The sequence below is a fragment of the Indicator indicator genome, chromosome 13 (genome assembly GCF_027791375.1).
Source record: "Indicator indicator isolate 239-I01 chromosome 13, UM_Iind_1.1, whole genome shotgun sequence".
Lineage (NCBI taxonomy): Eukaryota > Metazoa > Chordata > Aves > Piciformes > Indicatoridae > Indicator > Indicator indicator.
This window is the reverse complement of record NC_072022.1, coordinates 17,081,144-17,108,061: the sequence shown is the minus strand read 5'-3', so window position 1 is coordinate 17,108,061 and position 26,918 is coordinate 17,081,144. Positions and strand designations below refer to the sequence as shown.

General features: G+C 44.2%; 1 protein-coding gene across 1 annotated transcript; it reads right to left on the bottom strand.

The window, feature by feature from the left end:
• Positions 1-22,842, bottom strand: UBXN7 (UBX domain protein 7). The gene is made up of 11 exons (XM_054386095.1): positions 22,770-22,842; positions 19,495-19,642; positions 16,855-16,922; positions 14,728-14,793; positions 11,856-11,968; positions 5,064-5,210; positions 3,955-4,045; positions 2,876-3,003; positions 1,465-1,858; positions 752-831; positions 1-162 (listed from the first exon to the last, which is right to left on the bottom strand). Exons 1-11 carry the CDS (start codon positions 22,840-22,842, stop codon positions 1-3), a joined length of 1,470 nt encoding a protein of 489 aa, XP_054242070.1.
• Positions 22,843-26,918: the final 4,076 nt, after the last annotated feature.

The following is a 26,918-nucleotide window of genomic DNA, read 5'->3' as shown; positions in this document are numbered from 1 at the left end:
CTAATTCCTTTCCTGCACAAAGACAGTCTCTTGAGGACACAGGCCTGCTTCCTGTAATGTGATCTCATAGTCCAGGTGGGAGAGTTTCCTTCGAGGGAAGTTGGTGAGAAGTTCAAAGCGTTCATTGGGGTATCCTTTCGACTGGACATGTTTCACAAGAGCCTGGAGAGAAGGGAAGAAAATGGAGTGTCACAGAATTCAAAACAACACAAAAGAACGTAAAAAAAAAACCAATCCCAAATTCCTCTAATTTGGCCCAGACAAATAATCATAATAGTCACAGTTTATGAATAATCCTAAAGGCTAATTACCCTTGTCCTGTCACTACAAGCCCTTGTAAACCGTCCCTCTGCAGCTGTCCTCTAGTGCCCTTCAGGTACTGGAAGACTGCTGTAAAGTCTCCCTGGAGCCTTCTCCAGGCTGAATAGCCCCAACCCTCTCAGCCTGTCCCCATAAGGGAGGTGCTCCAGCCCTCTGATCATCTTCATTTTGAGTTATTTTAGAAAGGAAACTAGCAGTTTTGAAACTAAGGGAGAGACTGGAGTGCACGCACAACCTAAGCAGCAATAGAACACAGACAGCCAGTGGAGTCTGTTGATGGAAAAGAGGAATGACAAAGAAGAAACAGCAAAATGGCAGTGCAAGTACTCCCTAGAGTAGATCAAGCTCCAATAGTATTACCCCAGCAAAACAAATTTTCTAGCTTCAGCTCCCCTGTACTCAAACAAGGATTCCAGTTAACTCCACTCACCAGAAGTTTAGCTTGTTCAGGCAGTGAAATTTGTTCCCTCTTTCCATCCGGATACCTTAGCATCAGCTGTGCCTTTGGTCCTAGCATAAAGGAAGTTACTACAGGTTAACAACAAAAGCTATAGCTTTTAGGTGGCACAGCATAGCAGACAAAGTTCCAATCTATGAAGATATACTTCTACCACATGTTTAAAACACACATCAAATTCATGACTCTTTCAAGAGTTAACAGCAGTGACTGAAAGCAGTCAGCATTCTCAGAGAAAAGGACCTCTGCCTGGGACACTACTTCACTCTGCTGCATCCCAGTTCAGGCATCATGGAAGGAACAGAGGCTCCAAGATCTGTATGAGCCAAAGCTGTGCTGCTAGAGCTCAGCTAATCCACAGAGGGCAGCCAATTTAAATCAGTGCAAGGTGGGGCTGATGTTACTCCACTTCTCTCTACCATATCAGTAGAAGCCCTGTCATGACACCAACCTGTACTTTATTTGTGGACAAGGTCCCAAACTAAGAAACTTAAGCTCAGTGACTAAGAGTTTGTGACAATACTTCGCCAAAGCCATGCTGCTGGAAGGTGAACCACTCAAACTCTCGTGTCAAGGATGGAGTAAGACAGAAAAACAGATTTAGCTCTTCAAAACAAGGGACAAAACCATGTTTGTCATGATATAAAGATTTTAAACTAAACAAAACAAAGCACAGGTCAACTTACCATTCACATCCAGGCCCTGAAACATACTTTCAGGCTTCTCAGCTGACTCCTCCAGTGCCCCTGCATCAATGCAGGGCAGCACTCTGTGATTTGATGTTGTCCCAGGGTCAGTCCTTGCAGGGGGCTCAGGCTGAGGCCTCCGGCTCTCCTCTTTCTTATACCCTAAGTCTTTGTGTGGAGATTTCCTCAGCTTGGCAGGATTCTCTGATTCCTCCTCCTCCTCTGAGCCACAAACGGAGATGAACTCCTCGCTCCCAGAGAACAGCTCCGACTCCGACTCCTCGTCTGACCGGCTCTCCTGCTTGGCCTGCGAGGAATCAAAGTGCGTCTCCTGTAAGGAGGCTCTGATAGCAGCTTCCAGCTGGCTGTCCTCGCTGGCATCAATCAGGCTCTCCTGTGGAACACAGACGTAACACAAACAGGTAAGATCTGCTTTTGAGTATCTGTTGAACAGGAACAGGACATCAGTCTTCCAAACAAAAGCTACTGAAAACCGTCAAGACGAACAGCACAGAAAGCAAGTCACACTGGCTACTTGATGACTTCTCCTTTGAGTTTCATGTGGAGCAGTATCACAGAATGGTGGGGGGTAGAAAGGACCTCCAGACATCATCCAGTCTAACCCCCCTTGCTAAAGCAGGGTCACACAGAGCAGGTTGCCCAGGATGTTGTCCAGGAAAGTTTTGAAATCTCCAGAGAAAGAGACTCCGCAGCACCCTCACAGCAAAGAAGTTTTTCCTTACATTTAAGTGAAACTTCCTGGGTTCCAGTTTGTGCCTGATGCCCCTTGTCCCATCACTGGGCATCACTGAAAAGAGTCCAGCCCCATCCTCTTGCCCCTCACCCTTCAGCTATTTATCAGCATTGAGAAGATCCCTTCTCAGACTGCTCTTCTCCAAGCTAAAAAGTCTTGGCTCTCTCAGCCTTTCCTCCTCCCAGAGATGCTCCAGTCTGCTCAGCACCTTTGAGGCTCTCCACTGGACTCTGTCCACTAGTTCCCTGTGTTTCTTGAACTGGAGAGACCAGAATTTGACACAGTACTCTAGGTGTGGCCTCACCAAGACAGAGGAGAGGGAAAGGAGAACCTCCTTCAACCTGCTGGCCACACACTTCTTAATGCTCCCCAGGAGACCATTTGCCTTCTGGGCCACAAGGGCATATTGATGGCCAACATATTTTCCTTTCATGCAGAATTCTGAGACTGCTAAAACCAAAACAAGTGCTCGAAGCACAAGCTGCACAACAGAAACAGTTAGGGAGAAGGCACTCCTTGGCACACCACATTTTTGCATGCTCTTGCAGTACCTCATTAAGTCTGTTCCTACCACTGGATGGGAAATCAGTATCCATAAAGCCAAGCTAACATATTCTTGCAGGTTTCTCCAGTCCTGCTAGAGCACCTCATACTTACTGAACGAGAGCATTTCTGGGGAGGGCTGGTAGAATGGCCATCCAGCTGTCCATGCTCACTCAGGAACCCAGTCACTTGGTCTAGGAAGGAAGTCACGTCTAGCTGGTGCCACTCCACTAGTTTCTGGCCTAGGGAAGGAAACAGTGCCATGAAAAAATTTCAGCAAAAACATGCAGCTCAGCAGTCAGACACAGCAGCTCACTGAAGCTCTGCAAGAGCTTCCTACAGACTGCCACTTGGTCATGATAAAGCTTTATCCTTCCACTCCCTTGAAAAGGTTTTGATCATGGACAGACTACACAGACTATGCTTATTTCCCCCCTTCCTTTCTTTTCATCTTTGGCAATGTGTGTACAGAACACCAAGTAATTGTCAGAGTGAGCTGTTTCACCCAGACAGCTGAGGCTACTTATGGAAGCATTAAAGGGTTTCCTTCTGCCCTGCTCTCTCATATGTCCAAGCTATGAATTGGGATATCCTAGAAACACAAAGGATCCTTCACTCCAGAGGTGCTACTGCTGCTTCACAAGCCAAACAACAACATTCCACTCTCCTTGCTGGCCTTGCAACTCATTTTTCAGTGCTGGGAAGCAGCCTCCAAGGCAAGGTCTCTTTACAAATGGAAAATGACACCTGATGTACCAAAATGGTATTTAAAAGTCGAGATGAAATCGAATGTGCAAGGAGCAGGAATTAGACTTACGTAGTGCTTACAAATAATGCATTTTATTCATCAGATTTCAAGTAGCTTTTAAAAGGACACTTAAAAAAACCCAACACAGTTCAGAGTTTACCACCTGGTGGTACTATTTTAATTAACCAATGTACTTGATAACCTAGACCAAGCACAATAACCAAATACTCAACATTTCAGCAAAATTTGGGAGTTTTACTCCCTTAGCTCCTCTAAAACATCCTGCTTCACTTCTTCAGGAACAACACAACCTCTCAGAACACAAAACAATGTAACTGAGACTCTTCAGCTGAACGCAGACATACTGTGACAGATGGTACAACCTACCACTGGCCAGTCCTTCTCACAGGATATACAAACTACAGGTAACCGTCACTGAACTTACCTGTCCTGGGATCCAGGATGGAGACGTAAGGGAAGTCTGCTAATTTATAGAACTGTATATACCTCTGACCTTCCTCACTGTCATGGTATACCTGCAAAATACCACGTTGGAAGCCAGTTACTGGGTGGAAAGGGGACACAAAGTGTACTTTGAAAACGTACAAAGTGTTTCTCAGTTTTATGTTCTACACACCAACAGTAGGTAGAGTTCTCTGAAACTCTGACAAGCTGACAATATGCTAACTCTCCATATACCAGAAGCTCCATGGTCATCATAGGATCATAGAACAGCTTAGATTGGAAGGGACCTTAGAGATCATCAACTCCAGCCTCCATGGGCATGGGAAAGGATGCCTCTCAACTAGACTTGGCTGCTCAAGGCCTTATCCAACCTGGCCTTGAACGCTCCCAGGGAGGAGGCATATACAACCTCCTTGGGCAGCCTGTTCCAGAGTCTCATCACCCTTGTACTGAAGAGCTTCTTCCTAGGAGCCAGTCTAAACCTACACTCCCTCAGCTTAAAACCATTCCCCCTTGTCCTGTTGCTAGAAAGCCTTATGAAAAGTCCCTCTCCACCCTTCCTGTAGGCTTCCTTCCTGTAGGTACTGGAAGGCAGCTATAAAGTCTTCTCTCCAGGCTGAACAACCAACCCCAGCTCCCTCAGCCTATCCTCATAGCAGAGGTTTTCCAGTCTTTGAATTATCTTTGTGGCCCTCCTCTGGACTTGCTCCAAGAGCTCTGTGTCCTTCTTATGATGGAGACACCAGAACTGGATGCAGCATTTGAGGTGGTGTCTCACAAGGGCAGAGTAAAGGGGCAGAATCACCTCTCTTAACCTGCTGACCACACTCCTACTGATGCAGCCCAGGATACAATTTGCCTTCTTGTCTTAAATACAGAAGAGAAAGGCAGTCTATGTATTCAAATACATACCCATGAGCTACACCTACATCCATAAACTGTATCTACACCTCCGTAACTACTGCACCTTTTCTGCAGGTTCACCAGGAGAACTGCAACAGTGCCATATTATTCAAAGAAATCCATTTTTCTCACTGCCCCATCTACCAGGACACCAAGTAACCCACCCAGCTCCATTCAATTTCTCACCTGCCAGAAAATGAAATGTTCCCTTATTATGTTCTTCACAGCCTCATTGCTCCAGACATCACGGTTCAGACACTGACAGGCGAAATCTTGCACGTTCTGAATGTTTATCATGAGCCATTTGTTCTGCATCTGACCACACTCCTTGGCCTGCAAGCAGACAGAAAAGCTCCTTTAGATAAAACTGAAGAGCCAACCATAACCAATGCCAGCAATGATCAGTGATGGTTTCTAACACTGCCAGGTTTTTCACCAAAAACCCCTTCACAGTAAGAAAGATGAACAGTGCTAGTGAAAATGCATCCACAGAACAGAAGGCAGGGCTGAAAGACCTGCTTTACATGAGACTGGTTGAATTACAGAGTCACATCGATGAATAGAGCTGCTGGATTTCAACGAGCCAAGCACAGAGTGGGAAAAGCAACTTGGGAGGGGGACATGGGAATGTTGAATAAAGTTTTTGTTCAGACAAGAGTGTAGTCAATCACACTGATCTGACAACAGAGGAAAGATCTGCTCATTCTAAAGATAAACCTGTGGATCATCTTCTATTTAAGTAGGTTGCATAATTGACAGAGGACTTGCATCAACTCAACAGGACCCCCTCTCTGCATGTTTCCTTTTTTCTCTCCAGGCTTTGAGTTACTCTATTACTGTGCAACTGTTGCACTAGGCATCCTTTTTTTTTTTTTTTTGATGCTCCTTATCCAGACTGCAAGTGGGGAGGAAGACAAGAAGGCGCAGGAAGAAATCTTACTGGTTTGAGTCACAAAGCTGGCATTGTCTGATTGCTTGGTTGCAAGTTAATGGTAGGAGTTTGATCAAGAATGTAATTCTGATCGCTGAACTGTCATACCTGTTGAAAAAAAGAGGGCTATATCAACAGCAGGAATGCTCTTACCACCTGGAAAGACTGGAACTAGCATATGAACTCCCTTTCCTTTTAAAAAAGAAAGATTTATTTGTTTATAGTTGTGTTCACCATCCTGCTGGTAATGTACTCAACAGCAAATTCAAGGAATTAGGATGTTACGCAAGATTTTGCTGTTTTGGGCAGTATTTTGTTCCCCAAACCCAAGTTTTTAGTATTAAAACAAATTTTAGCCAGCACACTTTCGAACAGTCAGCCTATCCAATGTGATAGACACACGACCCCCACACACTTAGCAGAGAATCTCACTCTACAAAATTAATCTGCATGGCCAGGTGACCTGCAGAGCCAATTTTTATTTTACTCAAAGGAAAAAAAAAATATAGATGCATGGGGCAATCCTCCTGTTCTCACAAGAGACCTCACACTAACTACTTACCACTAATATTAGTGTCAGGATCCAGTATTTGGTCACCAAGAGAGAAAAGTGGGGCAGGTGACACTTCAGCAACTGATAATGGTCTTAAAGACAGTCATTATACTTTCACTTAAAAGACTTGTTTCAAGCTAACTGTGGATTTTGAGAACTAATTCCAGGAAATCAGCTTAAGGCAAGGTCTAGAGTTACTGCCCAAGTTTAAAGGGAACAAAAGTCTTGATGTTATTTGAGTCAATTCAACTGCCCTAGTCCTGTGTATTCTAATAGATTAAAAGAACGAACTCCAAAATATGTAATTAGAAAGCTGGAAAGTGCATCTGACTTACTCTGAGCATTTGTGTTTGTATTTTTCATTATTAGAGAAAGTCTAGCTCTCCCTCTCCTCCATCTAGCTAAGGTTCTCAAAAGGATGCAAGCAGGAAATTCTGCACAGAAACATTTGCAAAAAGGAGCCCGTAAAGCAGGTATGGCTTTTGAAACTACTTTACCATCCTTCACACAACAGGCTTCACATTTAATGTTCAAAAGGACACAGTTAAATTGCTACACACACACCTGTGCTCTTACACAGATACTGGGGCTTTTCTGAGGGGGTAGAGGTGAGTGAAAGGAGAAGAGTGTGGGTGGGAACAAACACTGTTATTTTGGAGATTATACTAGTGGGTCATTTTGGTGACAAAAGAACAAAGGAAGGCTCAAGTGCTGGCTTGCATATCCTGCAAGCTATGTCTGATGGCTTCAGATTGAATTTCCAGCAGTTTCCAACTGTACCCCATTTCTCCTCATCCTCAGAGGTGTAAAGGCCAGCACCATGCACTCAAACAGCACACATGGGAAGTAGGAGCAAAAACTTCCAAGCATCTTAATTCAAGCTTTTAGCAATCAGCAGAGTAGGAACTTTCAAAGACAGAGGATCTAAGATACAAAGGACTAGATGCAAAACCAAAACACCTTCAGTCTCTTCTAATCTTTACCTTTCCTATCCATTCCATTCCCATTTTTCATCACTACAACCCCTCAGTGCAACAAACAAGCTACCCGGTTAGACAACATGTGGAAGAATCACAGAATGCCAGGTTGGAAGGGACCCCAAGGATCATCTGGTCCAATCTTTCTAGGTGATGGTGTAGTTGAAATGAGATGGCCCAGCACTCTGCCAAGCCAAGTCTTAAAACGTGTTCTCCTCTCATTTGGCTTTCCTGATAATGTTGTGGTGGTTCCTCTTTCCTCAGCTTTATTCAAATGGACTACACCTTTATATCAGCAGGGAGAAGCAAGGAAGTGGAACCAGCATCTTGTGACCTTCTGGACATCTGCTCATCAAGCATGATCCGGTTTGGAAGATAACAGGAGACAAAATCAGAGCATGAAACTATCTAACAAGAAATGTCCTATCTATGCTACACTCAGCTTCTTGCCCAGGCCAGGGCAGACAACCTTTCATTAAGTACCCCTTCCTGTGCCAAAGGTGCATCCGCAGGCTAGGCTTCTGCAAATGGCCAGTCTAGAGGCAGCTTATGCAAAGATAGTTGCCCAGTTTGAGTACAATGACTAGGTTAGCTTCCAAACCATTTGTGCTTACCACCTACAGAGACAAGAATTCAGTATCAGCCCTAAAGCAGGGAGCAGCTAGAAAAGGTTTAACTTGCAACACGTGAAAACTTTCTTCATACAGACAGACTTGAAACTGCAACATTACTGGCAGTCACTTCACAGGAGTACTGAAATCCTAAGGAGTGTTAAGCACAGAGCTGCACACACCAGCACCATCTCCTCCCTAAACAAGAAATGAAAACTAAGTCAATTTGGTGTGCACCCCCCCCCGAATTAAATCATATCTCACATCATATGCATGATGAGTGGCTGCAGTTCTTGAGATTAGACAAAGCCAAGCTGTTCTTTACAAAGCATGCTTGATGTGCAATTTGTTCATTATACTCTGACTTATTCCTAGCAGATTCTGCACTAAGGGGATAACTCTGAAGCTTAATACACATTAAAACTCAATACTGCAGTCAGGATACAACAGCTACAAACCCCTTGTGTAACTTTAACTGGCAATAGCTTAGCTGTACGACTGCACAACACTACTCAGTCACAGACTATTTAGTGACATTTAGGCTCTGGAGGTTTTTCTAGTAGGAAAAATAAAATAAAGGAAAAAAAAAAGGTAGCTTAGCTCAACATCTTGCTGGCCCATCAGGTAAATATTTGCCTGTCACTAGGTAAACAACATCTGGTGATTCGTGATTAAAAAGCCTGCAGGATTAAAAGAAAGCCTTTGCAGATTTTCTGTAACACATCTTTTTCACCACATTTCTATGGTGTAATTTAGTTAATCACTTAACTTTAGAGCTACAGTGATCATAAACTGCTTCTTCACAGACAGCAAGTTAAAAGTAAAGATCAGTGGCATTCGACACTTGAAAATATAACTTCATTGAAAGTTAATTCTCACCTACTCTTAAAAGCTAGCATCAGAATCACAGAATGGTTTTGGTTAAAAAAGACCTTTAAGATCATCAAATCCAACTGTTCTCTAACTCTACCAAGCCTGATGTCAAACCATGTCCCTCAGTACCATATCTCTGCCTCTTTGAAACACCTTCAGGGATGTGGATTCAACTACCTCCCAGGGCAGCCTGTTTCAATGTTTGAGAAACCTTTCAGGGAAGAAATTTCTTCTAATGTCCAACCTAAACCTCACCTGATGCAATGTGATGCCATTTCCTCTTGTCCTATTACTTGTTACTAGGCAGAAGAGATCAACAGCCACCTCACTCCAACCTCCCTTCAGGGAGCTGTAGAGAGGCAGGTCTCCCCCCAGCCTCTTCTCCAAACTAAACAATTCATGTTCCCTCAGCTGGTCCTCACCAGACCTGTTCTCCAGACCCTTCACCAGCATTATTGCCCTTTTCTGGAGATGCTCCAGTACATCAATGTCCTTCTTAGAGTGAACTGAGCCCACTATTCAAGGTGTGCCCTCACCAATGCTGAGTAGAGGGGAACAATCCCTCCTCTCCTCCTGCTAGTCACCAGGCCAGGATGCTGGTGACCTTCTTACCGAGTTAAAATGAAATGGCAGCTTCTTGCACCTTACCATTAACAAAGTTTCTCTGTCACTGAAGAAAAATCAAGTTTCTTGGGGAAAATCCAAGAACACCTAATCTACTTGCTATCAAAATCAACCTTGGAGTACTCAAAGAGAAGCAACAAAAGACGAGCCACAAAGATACATGAAAATATTAGTAAGACCAGATGCCACCATTCTTGCTAAGTTTAAATAAAGTCATAAATCCTAAATGACTCTAAGATTAGTGATTCTGTGATAAATGTAGATGGCACACCAAGAGCAGCATGTCTTGCACACCCCAAAGATTAGAATACACCACGCACCCATAAGAAAACCCCACTGTGATGAACACTAAACTACAAAAGCATCAAAAAGACAGGATTCAGACTTTGGAATGTGAAAACCATCTCTGATTTATTATATAGTTTATACACACAGAGAAGAAAGAAAGTTAACAGCAGCTTGCTAGAGACAAATTTTGAAACTCTGGTCACTTGATTCACATGAAGCACAACACCGGCCCAGGCTAAAGCCATACAGGAGTCTGCAGTTACAAAAAGGTAAAACGGAAGGGGCAAAGGTCAACAAGTCGAGAAGCTGAAGACTTTTATTGCAATGAAGAAGTATCAGTTTGAAATGAAGGATATCCCATGGGACAAAGAACTGTACAAGAACACAAAAAAGTGAATACCAATACCAGAAAGTGCACGTCTTTAAACTCAAGTCACTGTAAAGAACAGGATGAACTGAGCATACAGAACCTCCCCACCATCACCCCTTTTTGCTGTTTCTTGGTGGGGTTTTTTAAATTGTTGTTGTTGTTATTGTTGTTATTATTAATATTATTATATAAGGCTGAATAAGAATGCAGAGACTTTAGGATGACCAAATCTATCAATCAGTTATTTAATATTCTGAAACTACTTCTGACTGTGGTAAATGCCACAATCAGCATTGCTTAAGCCTTGAGATATTTTCAGCAAGCCAGGAGGAAAGACTAGCACACATCTCAAATTCCATAGCAGAGGTCAGAAGGTGCTGGTTTCAATCTGGAAAAGCACTGGTTGTTTTCATGTGAATTCCCTTCACTGCTGCCTTTAACTATGCATTTGCTGGGATCACAAACAGCTCTGAACCATGTATGTCCAGCAGGTATCATCAGCTGGAGGACCTAGCACAACTCTGTTTGAAGTAAACCCTGAACTAGGCATTACAAGGCAAAGATGCTTCAGCACCGACTACTTTAGCCTGTTCCTCTGCTTCACTGCACCCAACCACTCAGGCAGACAGAGCTACTCTCTGTGAGCATCCTTTAAAAACTGGAATTCTGTTACAAGGTCAAACACATGGAGAGCACTGTCAGAATGCAGAAATTGGTGACAAGCCAACTGGTCCCAGGTGATTTGGGAAGTGTAGAAAGAGGGATGAGGCCAACAGGATGAGCGATAGAGACTCAATAAAGGCACACACCATTTCTCCAAAACTTCTCCAGCAGTGCTATGGTATTTGTGCATGGCAGTAGAGACAAACGGGAAAAGAGTGTAAACAATACTTTCGTTCATCTCATGCAGTTGGCTCTCCAGTACTGTTTGCAGCAGTACTGCACCATTTGATCAGTAGTTTGCATTCCCATTAAATCATTATATAATAATAATAACAATAATCAGTTCAGTAGTAACTGCAACTGCTAAAAAATATCTAGAACTAGACTGAAAAAATAATATTCTCTAATCATTAGTTAAGTCACTGATCCATACGATAACAACTTATGACTAAATCCACACACAGGCAGGAAAGATGACTCCTGCAGTTATTTAAAGCTAACAACAGTCCCCTTCTCAGGCAGGCAACCTCCTGGATAATACTTTCATGGCTATAAGAAGCAAAAGACAACCACTGTGACTTTATGCAAGAACAAGACCTCTGCTGAAGATAAAGATGTGCCTTCATGACATAGCCACACTTGGCTATTTTCACTAGCTCAGGGATCAGAAAGCGCTTGGCTGTGTTACGGTAATTCCACCTGAGCTTCCTAGAAGGGCTGTACTGCAAACTGCATTGCCCCTTGCAAAGTCCTTGCTCACCTACCATGGGCAATCCTGTGTCAGCTTTTTCTGTATTATGTTCTGCAAAAATACTGCCAGGGATGCAATTTCTGCCCTGTGACCAGCCACCCTTGAGTGCTAGTCTCTCACCAAGCTTGATATACCACACTGACATGTAAAGATAAACAATGTGGTCCACCATTGCTAGGTAAGCCCTTCAGTAAGTCATCAACGTTTCCCTGTGTGGTGCATCAAGTATTTACAGCTGTACAGTAGTTTGTAACTTTCTGATCATCTGACATGGGATCCATACATGCCAGCAGCCTAGTTATCACGTCAGGAACTGCACCAACATTTCCAAACTTACCGTTTCAAAGCTGCCTTTGTGCATCAGATCAATGGGAGGCCTGAAGAGGTCTGCTAGGGTAGTGAGTTTCTTATCTACTGCTCCTCCGTTTCGTAGCTCCTGTTCCTGTCGAACTGCGCAGCCCCAAGAGGAAAGGAAGCTGAATTAGACCAAATACTCAGAAGATGGATTTATTACTGGCTATAGGCTCATACATAAACTTTAGCACTAGAGTCACAAGGTTAGATCACACTGAACAGGATCAGCTGCTACGGAAGGTAAGAACCCTGCTTGTCCTCTCTTTCTCAAGCACTGGGCAGTTAGTTCACTTTTTGAAACAGCTTAACAAAGTATCAGCAGAGGGGGTCATATGCCAGTATTTGAAAACAAATGACCAAAAAAAAAAGCCATGACTTGTCCCTATGACTTTTTAAAAGGGGAAACTGAGCTAGATTGTGGTATCCTAACTTTTACTTGGAATATTTCTGTTCTGGAGTTTGTTTCTTGATTGTAAGGCGATCCCACAGAAAAGGGGAAAAAACAAACAAAAGCAGATTTGGTTTACATGGAGAAATAACTTTGGATGGTTATACTAAGTATCTACTCTTGCCACAATCAGCTCCAGATACTGCTGTGTCCTTCAGGTGTTCAGCCTTGTTTAGTCCCAAGTACCACACTTTCACAGAATCATAGAATGCATCAGATTGGAAGGGACCCTCTAAAGTCATCTTGTCCACTCCCCCTGCAGTCAACAGGGGCACCTGTAACTAGAGCAGGTTGCTCAGAGCCCCATGAAGTTTGACCTTGAACGTCTCCAGGGATGGAGCCTCCACCACATCTCTGGGCAACCTGTTCCAGTATTTCACCATCCCCACTGTAAAGAACTTCCTCCTAATGCCCCACTTAAACCTACCCTGCTCCAGTTTCAAATCACTGTCCCTCATCTTATGACTACAAGCCCTTGTAAAAAGTTCCTTCCCAGCCTTCCTGTGGCACCCTTCAGGTACTGAAAGATTGCTATAAAGCCTCCCTGGAGCCTTCTCCTCTCCAAGTTGAATAGCCCAAACTCTCCCAGCCTGTCCTGGTAGGAGAGGTTCTCCAAGCGTGTTTGAGCAGTGTCAAGTAACACACAATTCTTACACAGACATAACCCCATCAATAAAGGTAAACCACAGCAACTGCTTCTTTAAAAATGCAGTGACACAACATACCTAGTAGAACCAACTCAGCTGAAATGAGCCATAACTGTCTCAAGAACAAAAACTTTCCAATAGTGAGAAGAGCTGTCATGATGCTATAGCGTACAAACCATTTTTAAGCAGACACTGGATCCCACAGAGAAAAAGGCATCCTAGTGGAGTGGGCCTAGGAGCCAGGACATAACCTGGACTTTCACAGGCAGGGCCACATTTTTAGAGACAGCCAGACAGTGACATTGATCTATGAAGTTCTATGTGCCAAGGTTCATTGTGAGGCCTCACAATGATTTCACATATTGTGCATCTCTTACAAGCGGAGATAATGAGGAAAACAATGTAAGAGAGTGATGACTCTGTGCATGGTCTGGTTTTCACTTACACAGCTGCCAGGGACTTCAGTACTCAAGTTCATTATTACTGTAAAACCCTGACCAAAGCTGCCAGGGGAAGAAGTCACTTTCGAGCTTGGCATCCATCCAACTGCACCTATCTACATGGGAATGTGGTATATGATTAGATCTCTGGAACATCATCACAGAATGGGTTGGATTGGAAGGGACCTTAAAGATCACCTCGTTCCAACCCCCCCGCCATCTACAGAGACAGCTCTCATGAGAACAGCTTGCTCAAGGCCTCATCCAACCTGGCCCTGAACACCTCCAGGGAGGGGGCATCCAAGACTTCCCTGGGCAACCTGTTCCAGTGTCTCAGCACCTGTACTATAAACAATTTCTTCCTAATCTCCAGTCTAAATCTCCCCTCTTCCAGCTCTAAGCCATCGCTCCTTGTGCTGTCACTACAAGTCTTGTAAAAAGTCCCTCCCTAGCTCTCCCGTCATTCCCTTCAGGTACTAGAAGTTCCCCACTGAGCCTTCTCTTATCCATCCCCAAATCTTGCAGCCTGTCCCCACAGAAGACGTTCTGCAGCCCTCTGATCATCTTCATAGTCTCCTCTGGATCCACTCCAGCAGTTCCATATACTTCTGGTGGGGCACCAGAACTGGACACAGTACTCCAGGTAGAGCCTCACAGGTGTAGAGGGGCAGAATCACCTCACTCTTCTACAACAACTGCACAACAGCTCTTTCTCAGCTGTGAAACACCTGGTATTCATGAGAACCTTGTGTGAAGCCAAGGAAGAAGCCTTAGCGATACTCAAGTGCCAGAATGACCACTGGCTAGCCAAGAAAAATTCAGTGGATTAAGTTTATTTCTACATGTCTGTTAAATTCTTCTTACTTTCCAATTCCCTCTAGAGCAGAAAAGGTGGGGTTTTTTGAGAGTTATCAAGAAAACATCTGCCCTACCAAAGCAGAAAGACTACACTGTCTGCAGGTTTTACTTATGTAACACAGGCAAGAATGTTTGGACCAGCATCCTCACTACCTGTTCCAGATGTCCATTACTCATACTCTCCCTTCAGCCACCCCAGAACAGTGTGAACTAACAACCTTAACTGCAGCAGAGATGTGGAAGAAACACATCAGCAAAGGGTACTGACACTGGCAACAATGAACAGCCTACTAATGTTACTAGAAAAAAATATGCTATAGAGTAAGCTATTTGAAAACCAGCCAAAAAAATGAAAGCTGTCTTAGCCTACATCAGAAATTATTTTTCAATCTTACTTGCATTAAAGGAAATGAAAATAAGAATAAATAAAACTTCTAAGCTTACTGATCTGCAGACACTTACTGGTTTCTGTTTGAAAATCTCGAAAGCCATCAAATATTGAGCGCGCAGGTCTGCGTCTTTTAGGAGCTTAAAAAGAAAATTCAAAAATCAATGCAAGAATTATTTCTGAAGTATACTATCAAAATGATGTATTGGTACTTCTCATCACATGTGAGGAAACAAAATAGGAACCCAAAGCATGAATGATGTAGGAGTGAGGTCAATAGAAAGGGTTAAAGAAGGTGGAAGGATGGAAAAAGGTAGTGTGTTAAGACCCATTTTTTAACACATCCTTCATCCAGAAAAGCTTACCCCAGAAACAAAATATGTATCACATAATCACAGAATTGTTTGGATTGGAATACACCTCTAAGGTCATTGAATCCAACTATCAACCCAACATCACCATGGCCATTAAACCATGTCCTGAAGTGCCACGTCCTCATCTTTCTTGAGCATCTCCAGTGATGGTGACTCTACCATCTCCCTGGGCAGCCTGTTCCAATGCCTGAGTACTCTTGCAGGAAAGAAATTCTTCCACATATCCAACCTAAACGTCCCCTGGCACAATTTCAGGCCATTTCCTCTCATTCTATCACCTGATACTAGGCAGAAGAGACCAATCCCCCCTTACTCAGGGAGTTGTAGGGAGCTGCTCATCCTCCTCCAGACTAAACAACCTCTCAGTTGCTTCTCACAAGACCTGTTCTCCAGACCCTTCACCAGCATTGTTGCCCTTCTCTGGATTCACCTCTCTGGGCAACCTTTTGCAATATTTCACTACACTTGTTGTAAAGAACTTCCTCCTAACATCCAACCTAACTCTACTCTGCTGTAGTACATGCTCTAGGCATATACCCTACTTTGAGGTTAGAGCTGAAAAGACCAAGTGAAGCATCTCTTCAGTTTCAGCTAGCTTATCAGGCTGTTTCATATCACAAGCAGAAGTGCTATTAGTATGCATGTACTGGTGGACCTCCTGATGTCAGGGGGCACAGATTGAAAGATCACCTCAGTTGAGTGGTCAGTGACAGTGCACCTGAGATGAGTGTTTGAACAGGTGGGCTGAACAGGATTAGGGTTATCAGATCTTAATCCTGCAATTCTTAGATTCTTGAACCCATAGGAGTCTACAGATCTTTGTCAAAAGCTCTGCTGGGCTACAGGAACAAGTGCACTGTCTTCAGAGAGCCCTCAGCAGGGCACCTTCCTCTGGAACCACCTCTCAGCTTGTGCATCCTGGCTAAAGACTTCTCTAATGTTGGGGAGAAAAAAAAAATCAAAACAAAACCAGTTTCAGGGTAAACCTGAAGCTTGGCCTCCACCTCCTTTCTAGCACAGGAACCAAACAAAAGAAAACAGCATTTCCTATATGTATGAGACCACTTCAAAGATGAGCACTTGCATGTCCCTCCTTGAAAAAAAAGGGTAAGACTCTCAATCCACCAGATAGGGCAAAAGCCATACAGAGAGACAGAAATGGCTTAGTGAGCATGAAGAGGACAGTCTCACAAGGCTAGAGGAAGAACACATAAAAAGCAGGAGCATTTCCATCACCTATTTCCTTAGAGCAGAAAACAAACACTCCAAAAGCAAAGACCATGAAACAGCTTCAGAAAACAAACATGAAAACTAGCTGCATGGTGCAGATTGAAGAGTAAAGTAAATTCCTAAATGAGAAATGGAGAAAATGATAAGCATTCATGAAGTTCAGCCCTTCTTTCTGATTTATCATCTTCAGCTTCATTTTCACTCCTCAGACAAGGCTCAATCTTTAATTCCACCACCTTGAACACCCTCACAGCAGCACCTGGTTCTGAACACCTAGAACACAGATGTGTACTTAGAGCTAATTGGTTGTTGCCTCACAAAGTATCAAAAAACAGGAGGTAGCAAATTAGTACCACCGGGAGTGTAGCTTTTCTGATGTGTGAGGTTTTCAGCAACAAAGGTGTTTTTCCAAGTATGTAATCACGTCACATAGCTGCAGAGTTGCAGCAGAGAATAAAAACTTCAAGAATGAAAATACATACAATTTCTTTCTCATATTCAACAAGTTCTTTTCTTACTTAGTTCATCTCAAGGTAAAGAAAACAAAACAAATGAAAAACAAACAAACAAACAAACAAGGTAAGAATACAAGCCTACCTCCAAACAAGGGCTCAGGCTCTACTAAAATTTCCTGTTTTTGCGGAATTGGAGCTCGTACTTCATCTCTATCAAAGGGGAAGAAAAAAAAATTAAATCAGAGAGATGACAACATTCCAAGTACTACATAAACCAAACCCCACTGTGCTCCAAACGCTCCTGCGACTTGAACCAGCTAAGGACGCTGCTGTACCATCGCACAGAAATCAAGAGATTTGGGTCAAAAGGGACCTCAAGAGACCATCTGTTCCCTCTCATGGCACTGATGCAGCACTTGATACATTCCGCATTAAGATCTGGCATAGATCACCTTTTTAAGTCTTGAGGTAAGATGACACAAATCCCTGAGTGACTTGATCCCAAGCTTTGCCAGTCTACTATTTAAACAGTTTTTCTTCTCTAGTGACTTCCTTAGAACTTGGAAAAGTGTCTTAAAACATAGCAAAGGCTCCTAATTAATCTACTTGCCACCCTCCTCCCCTGATTACCTATATATAAAGAAAAAAAAATATCTTCCTTATTACTAGCTTTCATCTGTTGGAAGACTTTTTGCTTCCACTTTAAACTCATAGCCCTCTATTTTCTAGAGGAAGGTAAAGAAGATGGTCAAAAGGGCCATTTCCTCCCATTTGTGAGGCAACTCTTTGCTTACTCAGCTACATTACCTCACATATCAACTATTTAGTTAGGCTTGCAGAGACCACGAGATAATCGGAAATCATGACTAGGAGAGGAAAGGAAATCACAAGGGCTCTGAAACAGCATCACTTACTCAGTGTGGTCACCTGGCCCATGGATTTACAGGGAGGAGGGCATGGGCTCTCCTAAGGAAATCCATGGCTATATCCTGCTTGTGAACAACTGCTGAAGTGACCTCTTCCCTCAGACTCCTCAAAGTCGTAAACTGTGCAATTTATGGCTCTTGGCCATCCAGGGTTCAAAAAGTAACTCATAATGTCAGCAAGATGCACTAACCTTGCTATTAACCTCCACATCTTTGATTGCTGTTGTGAAGCTAGTTATTCTCCATTGTGCATTTGCATATTTATTGTTCTCTCTTCCTAGAAGTAACACTAAGCTGACCAGCACCTGGAGGGTGTCAAGTATAAAAAAGAAAGTATTCCAATAAAAACTTTAATCTTAAGTCACTGATGTGCCAGAAGTTGTCTAGAATTAAGAACTATAACACCTACAGATACAGAGTTTTATCTTCATTTACCTGTCAAAGGTTCAAGTAGGAAGGCACTCAACATCAATTATAAAGGTTAGTACTAAAAGCATTGTTTCAATTTATGCATGTGCTTCAGAAGTATGAGTGGCAAGAATTTTCCTTAAAAGATACTTGCTTTTTTTTCCTGAAGTGGAAGATTTTCATCAAGACAAAAGCAGAGCTCAGTTTAATTGAGCACATTTAATGAATGTGACTTATGCCAATTAGTTTCAACTCAAAACACTCCATTTATCCCAGGCAGGCACATTAACAGCAGTATAGGAACCTTCTGCCATGCTCAAGCGGAACAGCTCTTCTTTTCACTGGAATCTGATGCGTGAGACATTGATGCAGATCTTGTAGTTGCTTATTACTCTGCATACCAGCATACACCATCAGTGCCAAATTGGTCAAAATAACACAATAAAACCCTTATAAATAGGCCTAAGGTTATTTATTTGTTATTTTTAAGAACCAAAATAACAGAACTCTAACTATCAAACGAAAGTAAAGACTGATGGAGCAATTCAAAAGCAAGAATCTCTTACTGCCAGATCCCCACTTTAATGTCTTGAGCTGTGTGATGGTTTGAAACTGTCTTTTTAATTTTTTCCTTGCAAAGTTCAAAACAGAAAAGTGAAAGATTGTAAATAAGTCACTATTGAGTATAAGAAAGCAAAATAGTGATTGTTCTAAACACTTCCATTGGATAGATAGAAATGTTTAAGAACTATTACCCAAAACAAAGCAGGCACTCTGCACATTCTGCGTTCTGCAGTGGGGGCAGTTGCTGGGCTGTCTGGTTGTTTCTTCTTCTGGCTGAAGATAACACACACTGACCTTGGCAGCTAAGTTAACAACTTTCTGCTTAACTAACTCTGCTTTCTGTCCAAGGGGAGTCTGGGGGGAAGCTCCTGGGAGAGAGAGAGGCCCCTTTGGGAGGGTCCCCTTGGGGGGAAGCAAAGGGAGCTTGGTTGTGCTTTTCTGTTGATTGTATATATTTGTGAATGTTGTGAATTTTGTATATTTGTACATATTCATTGCATTTCATCGTAGATTTTAGACTCTGCTTGTAAATACAGCTTTTCATTTGCTTCCAGACTGAGCTAGCCTGGTTATTGTCGGTGGGGGGGGAATTTCAGCTCACACCGACACAAGCTGTTTGCAAAAAATTGTCTGTATAAGCTACAGAAAGCTTCTGAAGCACATGCAAGAGAGACTAACTTTGGATTGTCTACATACCAACTTACACAGCAAGAACTTATCTACCCAGAACAATACGATCGATTCAACGAGACCATTGAAGCAGCACGTATTACAGTGAGTTGATAGCAGAGTAGACGTAACAACTGCCTGATTTGTCCTGCCTTACACTACTCAGTTCTGAAGACAGACTATTCATTTACACAGACATGTTCACATGTACATACTCAGTGTGTGGTCGAACAGCAGACACTCCTGCAGAACTGGTGCTAGGCTCCTCTGCTATGCCTCCACCATCCAGAAACATGGTGACAGCCATCTCCAGATTATTGTTGCATGCTTCAAGCATATGCTTTCCCACGCTTTCACTGGCACCTGTAATGCCAAAGGAAAATTATTCTTTGGAAAGCATTTGATTGGAAATGCTAGGAACAGCTGACCAGCAAGTTTTCTCTCTCAAACAACTAATAATTAGAAATAACTGTTCATCAGTTGTCGTTTATTTCTGAAGCACAACTGTGAAATGAGACAAACATACAGGTATGTTTGGGGAGGAAACACCTGCATATAGAACAGTCTAACTTCTTCCTTCCATTAAGAGAAAATTCAGTGGAAGCCATCTGAGAAAGGTTAGCATATTATTTTTTTTAAGAGGTCACACCTTTTCCTGGTACAATGTCTAAACACTAGTAGGCATATATACAGGAATTGAAAACCTGACTACAGATCTTAACATAGAGAATGCTAAATCAGCTGCTAAAGCTTTTTACCCACTTAGATATTTAGAGATGGAAGAAAATATACCCTGTGCTACAAGACAAAAATAAACCAGCAGAAGCTGAGTTAACATATGAAGGGAGACAAAAATGGCAAGAGGGAGAAAGCAGTACTTGTCTACACAGTTATTTGTATGATGACTAATATTTAATAAAATATCTACAAAATACAACTAAATCCATTCTTATTCTTGCTACTCAGGATGAAACAGCTCTTAACCCAACAGATAGCTTCTCCCTCCCAACTTCTTTTCAAAAGCCATACCACCATCAGAAGCACCCCAATCAATGGAACACAACCTTTTTAATGTCTATGTTGTACAGCACCTCTCTATAAGGGGTAGGTTAGCAAAGAATTTATTTTCATATGGGAAGACTGGTAGAGAGGAAGAGTGGTAAAATGCAGCTGAACCAGTCTGAGAATAGCTTTTGGATGTATAATAATTCTTACCAGGTTCACTGCAAGTCACCAAAAGGATGAAAACATTTTCCCCAGCAACAGCATCACAGATAACATCAGTTTGGGCACAAGGCATTTGGAAGCTTCTCAGACTTTCCAGAAAAGACCCAAGAAGCTCTAGTTTGAACAGAGAATACACTTGGAAACTATTGAGGTGAATCAGTTTTAAACAACCTGCATCATTACATTAAATGACAGACAAACTAAACTGACTGAGGAAACTGGTTTTCCAAAGACCCCAGCCTGCCATCACAGATGGTAGTCAGCTGAATTTTAAGACTGTAATCGAGATGAAGAAAGTGCAAAATAGTAACTAGTGATGTCTCACAAAAACAATGTCAGAGCGTCAAGTTCATGTTCTTCAAATAACTGTTCTTTGACATTTTAGGCTCATTTCAATGTCAACTATAGCAACTAAACAACGCCTGTATAGTTTGGGACACACACACCACCCTACAGCCTCACCTGACAGTCATGCATTTAGAACAACTGAGACAAAAGTGATACTCAATCCTCCACTGTCTAAAGAGACACCATCACGAAAAGCTTGTGTACTGATTCATCACTCCTAAGGAAATTGACATCATATCAATGTTTTGAGTGCTTGCACTGGCAAACAGAAAATACCAAATACTTATTTAGTCTCAAATCAAGTTCCAAAGGGATTCTGTAGTTTAATTGGTACATACGCACAGGAGCTACATTCTCTTAACAATACTTTTCGGAATGAGAACACCAAAAACAATTCTGCTTATCTGGACAAAAGAAATACATCAAGGACTATTTCTCCTCGTTCTTCACTGTCAGCTCTGGCAGAATCAAACTGCTATACAGCATTTATCCAGTTTTTTCCTCACAGACAGGAGTGGTTTTATACGCTTATGAGCTGCTAACACTAACCACCGAGGGTGTGTGCTTCTGACCACCCGTCACGTCACGTCAGCATTGGCACGATAAGCTCTATCCCAACACACTTTTAGATACAACCTTAATTAAAACGGAACATAAAACTTCAAAACTCTTTCATCATCCATTAACAGTAGATGGACAAAGCCCAGCAGTTCATTTTTGCCTTTTTTTTTTTTTCTTTTTTGAGAGCATAAGAGAACTGCTGTTATGTTTAGCATAAACCTAAGCACAAGCACAAAAAGCTGTCAGGAAGAGCCTGTTCTGATTTATTTCTCAGGCACTACTGAAAACAGAAGACACACACATGGGCACACACTACAACGAAACTCTATTTGTTGTAGGGTCTTCTTATTTGCAAGGTTTATTCTAAAAGGCCTCTTTAAGGATAGCTGTGATCAGTCCTTTCCCTCTGTACCTGGGCATGTTCAGGGGTTACCCTCACAGTATCTGCTCAGGACTGAGTGCACCCGAGCTCGAGTGCTGGGACACTGGAACTGAGCTGCTTTGAGTAACTGATTTAAAAGCAATTTCACTTATACCAACTAAAAAAAGGCAAAGCTGCTTTATTAAACACTCCTTCGGCATTTACTATGTGATACCATAAACGAGGCGGAACCACAGCGGAGCAGATTAAACAGAAAGTGGGTCAAGTGCCCAAAGTACTGAAGCTAAACCTGCCCCAAACTTTCAGTTCAAATCGACTCGCTCTTTTTGTTAGCAACTGAACTCTCAGCAACTAGACCGGACTTTTAAGATTTTTTTTATTTATTGCTTTTCAACGCATACTGAAGGTTCGGCTCCGGTCTCCTCGCATGCCGTCAGCTTTATTTGCAGGTGCGGGACGTGGTTCCCCGAGCGGGCTACCGGGAGGGAGGACACAAACATCCGCACCACCGAGCACATCGGCTGACCGGGGCCAACCGAGAGGCGCCTCCAGGCCGCCGCTAAAAGCGGGGCAACCCCACGACCTACACGCAGAGGCATCGCGGGGGCCCGGCCCGGGCCTCCAGCACCATCCGCTGCAATGGGCTGGTCCCCGGAGCGCGCCCGCTGACAGGCCCGGGAGCAGCCAGCACCTCTCGCCTCAAAGGAGGCCGTGGATGCAGCTGAGGGGCCTCCCGGGGGCCGGGGACAGCGCGTCCTGGGCCGCCCGCCGGCGCCGCAGCGCCTCCGCCCGCGCAGAGCCTCCGCCCGCGCAGCGCCTCCCGCCTCAGCCCGCTCCTCCCGCCTCCGGCCGGCCGGGGTCGGCCGCCTCCTGAGGCGGCGGCGGCAAGGGCCGAGCGGCACCCGCCCGTTAAGCACGCAGCAGCGGCAGTCTCGGCGGAGCTCGGTGGGCTCCGGCTTCCGTGTGCCTCACCCGTGATGGCGGTGAACTGCTGGATTAACCCCTTCAGCGCCGCGGAGGCCGCAGAGCCCCCGTGCGCCGCCATCTTGCCGCCGCCGCACAGCACCACGCGCGCCGCCAGCCCGCCTGCTCCGCGCAGGCGCCGCGCCCGCCCGCGCCCTCCTCTGCCCGCCGCCAGCAGGCGCCGCCGCGCCGGGGCGGAGCGGAGCAGGGCAGGGCAGGGCCAGGCGGGACAGGATCTGCCTTGACGACGCTGCCTGGTTCGCTGCCTCCACCGCTTTAAATGCCAGCCGGCCGGCAAGCGATGTTGCGCTGACCAAGCCCCTTTCCACCGTTCTCTGCAGTCCTGGCTCACAGGGGAGGTCCCAGCTGGCTGGGGACTGGCAAACGTGACGCCCATCTACAAGAAGGGCCTGAAGGAGGATACTCGGAACTACAGACCTGTCAGTCTGGCCGCGGTGCCAGAGAAGGTCATGGAGCAGGTCATCTTGAGTGCCATTATGCAGCATCTGCAGGACACCCAGGGGATCTGGCCCAGTCAGCATGAGTTTCTGAAGGGCAGGTCCTGCATGGCAGACCTGATTTTCAAGGACCTGCTTGATGGATGAAGGAAAGGCTGTGGATGCTGTTTATCTGGAATTTAGTAAGGCTTCCGACACCATTTGCCATGGCATCCTCCTGGAGAAATTGGCTCCCTATGGCTTGGATGAGTGGGTGATTCACTGGGTTACGAACTGACTAATGGTTGAGCCTACAGAGTGGTGGTGAATGAAGTTAAATCCAGTTGGCAACCAGTCACAAGAGGTGCTCCCCAGGGCTCAGTGCTGGGGCCAGTTCTCTTTTAATGTTTCTATCAGTGTTCTGGATGAGAGGACTGAGGCACTGTCAGTAAATCTGCAGAGTACACTAACAGTGAGAGTGTCGATCTGCTGGAGGGTTCTATAAAGGCTCTGCTGAAGGACCTGGCCAGGCTGGATTGATGGGCCGAGGCCAAGAGGATGAGATTCAACAAGGCCAGTACTGGGTCCAGCACTTTGGTCCCAACACCCCCATTAAGGGTCCAGGCTTGGGGTGCAGTGGCTGGAAACTGCCTAGCAGAGAAAGACCTGAGGGTGTTGACTGACAGCCGGATGAACATGAGCCATTGTGTGCCCAGGTAGCCAAGAAGGCTGCCAGCATCCCAGCCTGGACCAGGGATGGTGTGGCCAGCAGGGAAGTGATTGTGTGCCTGTACTCACCATTGATGAAGTCACACCTTGAGAACTGCCTTCCATTTTGGGCCCCTTCAAGAAGGACAGAGAGGTGCTGGAGCATGTCCAGAGAAGGACAATGAAGCTGGTGATAGATTTGGAGAACAGGTCTGGCAAGGAGCAGCTGAGGGGAACTGAGGTTGTTCAGTCTGGAGAAGAAGAGGCACTCTACAACAGCCTGAAAAAAGTCTCTAGTGAGGTGGGTGTTTGTCTCTTCTCCCTAGTAACAAGTGACAGGACAAGAGGAAATGGCCTCAGGTTGCATCAGGGGAGGGTTAGGCTGGATATTAGAAGAAACCTCTTCCCTCAGCGGGTTCTCAACCACTGGAACAGGTTTCCCAGGAAGGTCATTGAATCCCCATCCCTGGAGGTGTTTCAAAGAGACAGAGATATGGTCCTGAGCAGCATGGTTTAACATCAGACGAGGTAGAGGTAGGAGGTGATTGCACTTGATGATCTTAAAGGTTCTTTCCTACCAAAAAAATTTATGATCCTTTGAGTAGAAGACCAGAGGCCTCAGTGGCAATACTGAAACCTTGGCAGCACAAGGCTAGAGCATCCATGCAGATTTCCTTGGTCGCAGATTTCCTTGATCACAGATTCCCTTGCCAAAAGGGGCCTGGTGGGCCTTTGCTCTCTCAGGGAAGCATGTCTAGGAGCTACTGGTGTGGCAAGGGAGGAGGTAGGACCTGATGTGGCCAATAAACAGTGTGGCTGCTCCTATTAAGGGAGCTCATTACTGGGTAGCTTTTGCTATCAGAATACTTCCACTGTCAGTCTTTCAAAGCCACCAGAAAAAAGGCCTCATCGAGCACACTGGGTGGTTTTGATCCCTGTGCTACCTGTAGAAATTTCATCCTTAGAGAAGCAGCTTTCCCTCACTTTCATTTTTTTCACAACATAGCAGGGCAAGCGGCTGGCTTGCTGCAAAGACTGTCAGCAGGCTGGAGGCTGTGGAGCACCTTGTCATTAACAAGTGTCAATCAAGTTGAGTACCACAGGAAGCAGAGATTTCCTCAGTTTAAGAATTTTAAAACTTTTGGCCATGAAAACAGATAGAGCTGTTCCCTCTCTTGCTTCTCTACCTCACATCCCCACACCAGCTCTGCATCTTAGGGAAGCAACCAAGTCTGTCAAAATATATTTGATTATTTTGGAACTTCCTCTTTTTTACCTGGCTGTTGGATGAGCTGAACTTGTTCCCGAAAGGGTAAGTAAACCACTGGACCTAGCTGAAGGCAGGTGAGCTCACCCTTTTGAGCAGCAGTGAACAGCTACACCAGTTCAGACAACCTAAGTATAGACTTGTTTCACAAACATCAATAAACCACTCAAAGCTGATTTTCATCTGCCTCACAATTTCTGGATGGTAGCAATGGAAACAGGGTGCTTCCATTTTCCAACCAAAATCCCCTCAGCAGTGACCACATTCCAGCCTCTAGTAAGAAAAAACTAAAAGGACAAGCCAAAGAGGCCATGCACACAGAGAGGAACTCGATCATCTCTGGGACATCCAGGCTTGCAGTACTCCATCTCAGAGGAGGCTACTGCTATAGGTTTGGCATATTTTTTTATACATCTATATTTTACATGGATCAAATTTTGTATATGTTGGAGTTTAGCTAATGATTGACTTTTTAGTCTTGCCTTTTTTCCAGTCTGCTTAATAAAATAATGATTCTTACACTGGGCTCATTCTTACATAGAGGACAGAATCCAGTAAGCTGGAAAAATAACAAATAACACCCAAATACATTAACACACCCTCCAATATATACACACCAAAAGACACTTCTGCACTATTTAGACCTTTGAAATGGCTGATTTCTGCAATTTTTTAACTTATTTTCAGTGAAATAACACCAGCAGGATTTGCTGTTGATGGCAAGGAATTAAGTCTGTGTGAGATGGAAAAGGGAGATGAAAAACTTCCCCTTTGCCTGTTACCAAACTTCTGACTGGGATGAGTTTAAAGCAAGTCATGAAGCTTATATGGAAGAGACACATGATGGACATATTAAAAAGGAAAAGAAAGAATCCCCAGAACAGCTGGTGGAGAAAGGTGGAATGAAACTGGTGTAAAATGCAGAATCCCATATACTGAGACACAGCTTCATGCACAGCTGAGCAACTTGCACAAGGCACATTGCTGCCAGAAAGGGACTTTATCCCTTCTTGCCATGGTGCTTCTACCCCGCTTAGCATCTGGAATTGGATCATGGGGAGTCCCCAGCTGACTAAGCTGGCAGAAGTGCAGGAGTCCTGTCCTTGGCAGGGAGCTGTTATGACTGCTCACTCCACAGCACTGAGGTGCACTCAGCTGAACTACATGATCCTGATGAATTAGTGAGGTCTGTGTGTTTTTAAACAAAATGCCTCCTATCTTATGACTAATGTTACTTGGTGTCAGGGACAGAGCTAGCCTGGAACCAATGAGAGTATTAGATTAAGTTTAATCCTAATGAAGCCAAAGCTGTTAGGGGATTTATGATTAATTTCTAGCTTTGTTCTGCTCAGCTCTTCAGAGCTGATCTGAGTATTTACTTATGACCATGCACATCTCCCTTTCTTCTTCACCAAGCAGCTCTCAAACATCAGGACCTGGCCCTGAAAGTACCTCTGAAGCCAGCACTCTTGTGCTAAAGTATAATGATGGTTGGTCTGAGAAACACACAGCAGCTAAGCAGGGTCAGAACTTATGCTACATCCAAGATAATTTCTTATATAGGAGTGGCCAGCAGTTCAAGATATTTGCAATTCAAATTCTCTCAGTGCTAAAGATTAAAGGCAGATTGAGCAGAACATGGCAGATTCAAACCCCTTAAAGGGGTAAAACAGGACTGTCAGGACCATAGAAACAAAAATGCAGAGCCAGCTGTATCAGGCACAAATGTTAGGGGTTACGCAGCAG